General features: G+C 47.8%; 1 protein-coding gene across 1 annotated transcript; it reads left to right on the forward strand.

Moving 5' to 3' along the window:
* Positions 1–1,537: 1,537 nt before the first annotated feature.
* Positions 1,538–2,936, forward strand: LOC130028168 (tripartite motif-containing protein 75-like). The gene is made up of 2 exons (XM_056118876.1): positions 1,538–1,996; positions 2,100–2,936. Exons 1-2 carry the CDS (start codon positions 1,538–1,540, stop codon positions 2,934–2,936), a joined length of 1,296 nt encoding a protein of 431 aa, XP_055974851.1.
* Positions 2,937–8,829: the final 5,893 nt, after the last annotated feature.

The raw sequence follows: 8,829 nt of genomic DNA on the forward strand, positions 1-8,829 counted from the left end.
GACAGAGACATTCACAGTTCTGTGGATGATATAGGAGAAAACTTTGACATGCCAACCATCATGCATCCCGTAGCTTGAACAAAGCCAGAAAGTTTTATTTATTTGTTTGCCTGTTAGAAGAAAAATAATTCCAAGCCTTCCAGGGAGCCTAAAGATTCTGAGAATGTGCAACATTTGTTCTGATTTTAGCTGTACCTGGTGTTACTCAACGCTCTGTGCTCAGGGGTCACTCGTAGCAGTGCTTGGGGGACCATATGCAATGGAATTGAATCTCAGTTGAGAAGTAGAAACTTAAAAATTCAGTTGCACTTTCAGAAAGGAAGATTGAACTTGAAACACAGCATGGTACTACTATTTCTTTCTCAACCAGTATGGGATTAAGAAACATGAGAAGGTGGAGCTGCAGTGATAGCATGGCAGGAAGGGCGTTTGCCTTGCACGCGGCTGACCCGGGTTCAATTTCCAGAATCCTATATGGTCCCCTGAGCACAGCCAGGGGTAATTCCTGAGGGCTGAGAGAGAGGAGTAACCCCTGTGCATCACCAGGTGTGACCCAAAAAGCAAAAAAAAAAAAAACATGAGAAGGATAAAGGTAGGAAATTCACTGTGGAGATTGGATTTTCAGGATTAGTGGCCTACCCCTTCCACCTGGCTAGTACTACTTAATCCCTTATTTCAGAGTATCCTATCAGGATTAATGCAGCTCCCTTCGTTCTGACTGGTCTTTTCTCTAAAGCCCCACCGATCCAACAGAATATAAAAACGCAGGTCAATCACAGGACAGCGCCAGGCCGACTTCCACAGTCCTTCAGGGAGAGTCAGCTCAACACTACCAAGGACTCAGCCAGACCCGGGTCACTGATCCAGGAAATAACCAATAAGGACTGTGGGTTTATGGGAGGCAGAGGGAGAGCATAATTTCCATTCCTAGTGTCTGTTCTATGAGAACACTATTTTTATTGGAGGAAATACTTCATAGACGATCTGATATCTGTTTGCTTATATGAAGTACTATACTTTAGCACCTATCTTCCTGGATTACGTTGAGTCATTTCCCCATCTCCAGGACTTTGGTCACAGCTGGGGATTATCACTAAATATTCAGGGTTCTATTCCATGAAGCCTTACAGAGTTGGCATCTTTGAGTGATTATGAAGAAGGAGAATCTGGTTGCCTTGAGGACGGTGAGCAGGGCCCTGGAAAGCTCATTCTCCTACTTCCTTGGGAGGGTCTTCTCTTCCTCAGAACATATCAGCTGTTTTAAAGCTGGAGATATTGCTGGCCAAGAGAGTTGGTGAGCTCGACTTCTCTTCATATCCACATTTATTCATGACGGGCTGCTCCTTGTGACTTGAGTCACTGGACAACAGTGGATCAGGCAGTATGATAAGTCATCAGAGAAGGATCCTCACTGAGAAAGACATTGAGTATACGATAGAGGTCTGAAGGTGTAACTTATTTTGACAGGAAACCACCTGAGGAGTCCCACATTCAGACAGCCCACGCTATCCCAGTCCTGCCCTTCCCACACCTGAGGATGGTGGAGGTGTCAGCAATCCTGGCCAAAATGCAGTCAAAATGCTTCTGTCCAGTCTGCCTGGACTACCTCAATGACCCCGTCACCACCGACTGTGGCCACAACTTCTGCGACTCCTGCATCCGCATGTCATGGAAGGACCTGCAGGACACATTCCCTTGTCCTGTGTGCCAGCTGGCCCGCCAGGAGATGCGTATCAGTGCCAACGCCCAGCTGGGCAGGCTGGTGGACCTGGCCAAGCGCCTGCACAGCTCCGGGAGCAGCAAGATGGCACGGGGAGAGGAGCACAGGCATGAAGACCACAGGCAGGGGATGAGCCTCTTCTGCGAGGACGACCAGGCGCTGCTGTGTCCCCTGTGTGCCCGGTGTCTTGATCTTCAGTGTTCTGTGGAGGAGGCCACATCCTATCACAGACAAAGGCTCAAGTACATCAAGTCACTGGAAAAGCGGTTGGCAAAGGTGCAGAAGCTAGAAGTCACCCATGATAGAAAGATCCTTCAACTGACCGAGGAGGCCAGAATGCTTGAGTCAGCTGGCCTCGGAGTTTGAGCAACTCACCCAGTTTGTGGAGAGTGAGCAAGAGGCAGCTCTCCGAAGGCTGTCAGAAGAGGAGAAACGCCTGCAGCAGCAGCTCAGGGCCAACCTGGAGGCCTACTCGGACCACATCTGGGCGCTGAAAGACCTCAGACGGGAGGTGGCGGAGCGGAGTGTGATGTCCGAGGAGGTGGTGCTGAGGGGCGTGAGGGGCCTGCAGCAGCGCTGGGCGGGCCTGCAGGCCCCGGCAGTGCAGCCCCTGTGCTTCAGGCCGGTGGCCTACAGCCTCCCTCCTCTGTGCTCAGCGCTCAAAAGCATCATCCGGAGATTCCGAGAGAGCATCAGCCTGGACCCCGACACGTCCCACCCCAGCCTGCGCGTGTCTAAAGATAAAAAGTCTGTGACCTGGGTGAGGAAAAATCCCAACCTTGCTGGGGATCCTGGGCCACCGGAAGATGCCGCCGAGCTGGTGGTCCTGGGCCGGGAGGGCTTCGCCTCTGGACGCCACTACTGGGAGATGCAGGTGGGCGCCAAGCCCGAGTGGGCCGTGGGCGTGTGCAGTGTCGCCCCTTCGGTCCAGGCCTCGCGTCCCCTGGCGGCTCCCAAGAGATGCTGGACGCTGCAGCCGCAGTACCGCGTCTACCTGGCCGTGGGCGCGTGGGCTGTGCCTCTGGCTCTCAGGGACCAGCCCCCGGCCATCGGCGTTTACCTGGACTGGGAGCTGGGCCAGCTTTCCTTCTACAACGCCGCCTCCGACAGGTCTCACCTGCACTCGTTCACCGAGCCCTTTGCTCAAGAGTTCAAGCCCTATTTCCGCGTGGGGCGTGACTGCACCCCTCTCTCCGTGGGCGTGGGGAGGACGTAGGAGCTTGATCCCTGTTTCTGTTTTCCTCCTGTAATTACTTTATAGAGTAGGTTGTGGATTTTGCAATGATCACTGTGTCTTATTTAATTCAGTTGTCATCGAATCTGGCATGATTTTTTTGAAAAGTATTCATTTCACTTTCAGGGAAGAATAGCATTGTTTTTTTCTCTGTATATTGCCTCTTGTTCCTTTTTTTTTTTTTTTGGTGGGATGGTGGTATGGGTGGGCTGTAGATCCCAGCCCTGAGTGTTCAGATGTACTACCTGGAGATGGTCTTAAGACTTCTTTTGTTATGTCCCATGCAGGATTATATAAATTTATTTTTCTGTAGCTCAACCATGTGTGCTCACCTCTCACCCTCACAAAAACCGGTGACTTTTCAGGAAATTCCTCACTGTGGAAATAAGTTGTCCTGGTTACACTGGGCTTGAAGCACATGCCCTTCCCTGCTGCCTGGGATGGCAGACAGGCTTCTCCTTTGTATACCACATTTCCAATAAAGGCGTTTTTTATTCAGTTGCTTGTGTTTTCTGTTGTTTCTTTCTTAGACTTGATCACTTGACTTCCGATTAATGGTCAATTTGCTCCAGCGGGTGCCAGTAACGTCTCCATTTCTCCCTGTCGCGTGCTAGCGTAGCCCAATGGTGTCTGTTCGTTCTAGGAACACAAAGAGCCTCAAACCAATCATTTAGGGTCTTAATGAAGAAGTCCCGTAGAATCCAGTCAGTAAACCGGCTCTAGTCCAGCGGTCATCTCCAAATCTCATTATGTGCGTGCCCAGACCTTCTGATTTTTGACGCCTTGGCAAATGAGACAGTGCCCTTTATTCTTGATCGTCAAAGGAGTTCGGAACTCCAGATTCTTTCTCTCATTTGAGTGAAACATGATATTCCAAGCATAACTCTTTCAATGCCTCCTTTCTTATACTCGATTTGCTTGAGCGGGCCCAGTAACGTCTCCATTGGAGACTTTGTTGTTACTGTGTCTGGCATATCGAATACTCTCAGTAGCTTGCCGGGCTCTCCGAGAGGGGCAGAGGAATCGAACTCGGGTCGGCCATGTTGGCCGCTTGTAAGGCGAACGCCCTACCCGCTGTGCTATCGCTCCAGCCCTTCTAGTCTATAAAATTTCCTGTCTGAGTTCCAATAGTTTTCATATATGTATTTGAAATCCTTTAAAGTCTCCTTTTTTTGGATGACCTCTTTCAAAGTGTTTCAGGTGGGAACAAGAAGAGTGATTAGTGGCCCATATTTTCCCATGAATTAGGATAGAGCCATTGAGCCCTTTAGAGAAACTATGCATTTGCAGGAGGCGGGGGCGGAGGCAATGATAGGTGGGGATGATCTCTCCACACTGAGGAAAGGGCAGTTTGGTTTCCTGTCTCCTTCCAAAGCAAATGTCAGGGAGGTTCACTTTTTATTTCATTTATTTATTTATTTTTCCTTTTGGGGGTCACACACGGCGATGCTCAGGGGTTGCTCCTGGCTATACACTCAGGAATTACTCCTGGCATTGCTCAGGGGACCATATTGGATGCTGGGATTTGAACCCTGGTCGGCCGCATGCAAGGCAAACTCCCTACCTACTAGGCTATCACTCCAGCCCCAAGATTCACTTTTTAAGGGAAATGTGATTCCTAGGTTCCATTTCACACAAGACTAAAGAAAGTTTATCCAGCTCAATGATCTTTGTTAAACTTGAGTTTCCTGGACACAAAGAGGAATGTCTGTTGGCATTGCCATGAGTATGGCCTTTGAAGCAGACCTCAGCTGCATTTCCCCAGGGGGCAGGGGCTGACTCTGTGATTAACTTCTGATCAAGCAGTTTTACTTCCCCTGTCAGTAAGAGAGGTATTTCCAGCTTTAGTTTTTGCCTCTTGTTTTCTGGATCCCAAACACATTTTGTGCTTTTCAGCATTCACACAGTCACCAGCTCTAGTTGTGGGCACCGAGCTCAGCCTGTGGTACTAGGTGTCCATCATCAGAGCTTGCCCCGAGGTGCTGTGCCTTTACGGTCTTGTCAGTGGGAACCCTGACTCTAGACTGGATTGAGACGTGTCTCTTCAGGAGGGTCTCTTTCTTCAAAAATTATATTTCCTGTTGTGATTGAGTGATGAACACAGATGTTAAAGGAACTTCCAGAACGGTTCGTGTTATCCTTTGCAAGATGTAGGGAACACATGTTAAAAGAATAGTATTCTCCGGAGTCTCAGAGTCATAACTAAATCTCCAAGGAGATGTAAGCCAACCCACTAAAATTCATGGATACACCAAATTCCCAGCGAAAATCCCTGGGGGTGTCTTTGTGGGGAGATGCTAAGTCCTCACCCTCCCAAAGTCTTTGTAGCTGTATCCTAAAGCTGCCAAAGGCCCAACTCCACTGCTTCATGACAAATCTCTGCAGAGACACCAAACAGACACAAATTCAAGTACACTGGTTTTCAGGCTGAAAACTCTGGGTCTTTTCAGAGTGGCGGTGGGCAACCTCCCATTCTCCCCCTTCCTGACCCTGAACTTTAGGAAGCCCTGGAAGTCATTAATTCCCACATGCCAGAGTCTCTGCCATGTAAACTCATTCATTAGCTCAGGTCTACAATTTCTGGACTTCCTTGGGTGGGGGGGGCGGGGGTGTAGGAGGGCGTGTGTTGTCTGGTAACACCTCCAAATCGTACAATACTGACATTCCAGTAGAAGCACACCAAATTATATGGGAAAGTGACATAGAAGCCAACTAAACTCAATGAACAAAAACAAATACAAGGCTCAACTAGCAACAAAAGGACTTAATGACCCCATGGCGAGATATAAGACCCTTCACAAATTTTCTTTTAGTGATTATTTTTTATAATTCCTTTAGTCATTTAGATTAATGGATATTCCATTCGTCTATTACTCATTGAAACAGGCAATAAAAATAAATTATTTAGGGCCTACACTAATGAGGCAATTTAGGGAGTGGTTAGGAAAATGGGGGAAATGGGGACAATGGTGGAGGGAAGGTCACACTGGTGGTGGGTTTGGTGTAGGAACGTGGAATGCCCATAACAAATATATTATGAACATCTTGGTAGCACTGTAGCACTGTCCTACCATTATTCATCAATTTGCTCGAGTGGGCACCAGTCATGTCTCCACTGTGAGACTTGTTACTGTTTTTGGCATATCGAATATGTCACGGGGAGCTTGCCAGGCTTTGCCGTGCGGGCAGATAGTCTCGGTAGCTTGCTGGGCTCTCTGAGAGGGGAGGAGCAATTGATCCCGGGTCACTGGCATGCAAGACAAACCCCCTACTCACTGTGCTATCGCCCCAGCCCAACACCTTGGTAAACCATAGGACTTAAGTGAAGTTTCTTTAAAAAAAGAACTGCACTTCTTAAATCAAGGTATGGACAGAGCTGTCAGATGCCTCACAACACTTCAGACATTCTGTACAGTGAGTCAGCTCTCTCTCCTCTATACCATCCTGTTCTCAAAATGCCTAGAGAAACATCTCAAGTTTTCTACCCACTGGTGTTTGTGTGCCTATATTTTTGCCCAATTCTCAGGTAACTTGTTATTTCTTTCTGCTTGGACTAATGAGGGCTGGAGCGATAGCACAGTGGTAGGGCATTTGCCTTGCGCGCAACCAGCCCGGTCGATCACCCTCACCATCACGATCATCCTGTTGCTCATGGATTGCCTCGAGCAGGCACCAGTAACGTCTCCTTCGGTCCTAGCCCTGAGATTTTAAAAAGTGCCATGTTCAAGGCTCTTTCAGGGATAGGAGAATGAGACCCATCATTGTTACTGGTATTTGGCATATTGGGTACACCACGGGGTATTTGCCAGACTCTGCCGTGTGGGCAGGTTACATTCAGTAGCTTGCCAGGTTGTCCAAAGCAAAAATGAAATAATAAGATGTCCCACATTCGTGGCCATGCGCTTCAGGGAGCTGGCTTTTATAGTCTCTGGGTCTTCGCCATTGATGGGATTACACAGCACCAGGGGGCAGTTGGTGGGTGTGACCGCTGCCTACTGGAAGATGGAGGATCTGGGTGGAGGATACTTAGCCCCGATCCAAGCAGGCTTGGAGATCTCAGCCCCGGGACCCTCTTACCTGTGTTCCTCGACCGGTTCCTTCATGTGTGTGGAGAGTGGGCTCAGCATGGTTGTGGCTGGTTCTGGAGGTCTTCGGCTGCCAGATCTCTGCTCGGGGCGGGGAGGGGAACTCAAACTGTCCCCCTCCAAGGGGTGCCAGCAAGGACAGCCAGGCAAGGGGGCAGAAGACTCTGCGTTGCTCTCTTCACAGCCAGCCCAGCTGAGCCAGGTTCGATTCCTCTGCCCCTCTAGGAGAGCCAGGCAAGCTACCGAGAGTATCTCGCCTGCATAGCAAAGCCTGGCAAGCTACCCATGATGTCTTCAGTATGCTAAACACAGTAACAAGAAATCTCAAAATGGAGATGTTATTTGGCCTGCTGGAGCAAATCGATGATCAATGAGAGGGCAGTGTTTTGGACTAATATGTTTACAGATTCTTGTTCCCAGTCAGGTGAAATCTCCAGAGAAACTTAAACAAATGGAACACCAAGTCCATCATTGACAAAGTACAGATGTGTGGAAACATTTCTGAGACTAATTAACATTTATCATATAAACTGTACACGAATAATATGACAAACATCAGTTATGAACTCCAATTCATGGTTTGTTATCTCAGAACCATCCTAAAACTTCTTTTGTTTTGTTTTGTTTTGGGGCCACAGCCAGCAATGCTCAGTGCATTCTTCTGGTTCTGAACTCAGGATTACTCTTAGCAATTCTCCATGGAGACCATATGGGATGCCGGCAATGGAACCTGGATTAGTTGTTTAGTTTAACTAACAGTACTGTAAATTTCAATAAAAGTGTAAAGATTAATTAACTGCACTGTATATCCCAACAAGAGAGAAGAAAAGATGATCTCACATATACACGTTGATGCAAGTAAATCTAGAAGACTACCAGATAACTAATCCCTTCATCTGAGCATATAAATGATCTCGTCTGCATTTATGCAAATGAGCCTATCCACTGACCAATCTGGTTGCATATGCAAGTTAGGGTGTGTGAGATGATGCATAATCTGGCCTCTCCCTCTGGGATCACTACTTCTGAAGAGCATCACAGATCCTTGCCCCCAATCTGCTTTTGAAAATCTGCCAAACCCCATACACCACAGAGGTCGAACAACAACCTTCCTAACATTTAGCCTGGTTTGACGAGTATTACTGGAAATAGCTCCATGTCCCCAGATTATTCCCTGAGACTCCATCCCCTCCCCAACTATTGCTCCCCCCCACTCTCCCACTAAACAATAAAGGATCCTATTTCTCATCCAGTGTGCACGAGTGAGTCAAACCTGTGTTCACATCTTGCCAGATGAAAGAGAAGGTTACACTTAACATAACAAATCCATTACTAAGCTTAAAAAAATTCTTCAAAATATATCCAAATTTCTCTTCACAAAGTTCTGGTGAGGGAGCAATGGATCTGAACTAGCATACAAACGTTCAGGTTTTGGCTCTTCCCTGAGGGGGAATAGCCCCTGTTATGGCTAAGAGATAGTTGATTCTGCTAAGGGTAGTAACAGTGCTTGTTTCAGAGGATGGATAACTTGTTACAGAAGGAGTGGGGAGATTCCATTTAAGTAAGGAGGGGGACATGTGCCACTCTGCAAACATCCTAATCACGTTCATGGCTAATCTCAGAAGAGATATTGAGGCAATCCAATGAAACTATATGGTCTTCAGGCTAAAATCTCTGAGGAGAACTGGAGAATCCTGGACTATGCAAGTGTGTTCCATAGGATTTCAAGGGTCTTATTAGTAAGGAAGCAGGAATCAGTAAGGAAGTAGGTGCTGGGAGCCTGAAGCTAA

The sequence above is a fragment of the Sorex fumeus genome, unplaced genomic scaffold, assembly GCF_029834395.1.
Source record: "Sorex fumeus unplaced genomic scaffold, SorFum_2.1 ptg000039l, whole genome shotgun sequence".
Lineage (NCBI taxonomy): Eukaryota > Metazoa > Chordata > Mammalia > Eulipotyphla > Soricidae > Sorex > Sorex fumeus.

What these genes read in the sequence shown, in the direction of transcription:
- LOC130028168 (XM_056118876.1), top strand. Translation starts at nt 1,538, where the DNA reads ATGGTGGAGGTGTCAGCAATCCTGGCCAAAATGCAGTCAAAATGCTTC. An exon ending in TGGAAAAGCGGTTGGCAAAG is followed by an intron (nt 1,997 to 2,099) that starts GTGCAGAAGCTA and finishes CAACTCACCCAG; the next exon opens with TTTGTGGAGAGTGAGCAAGA.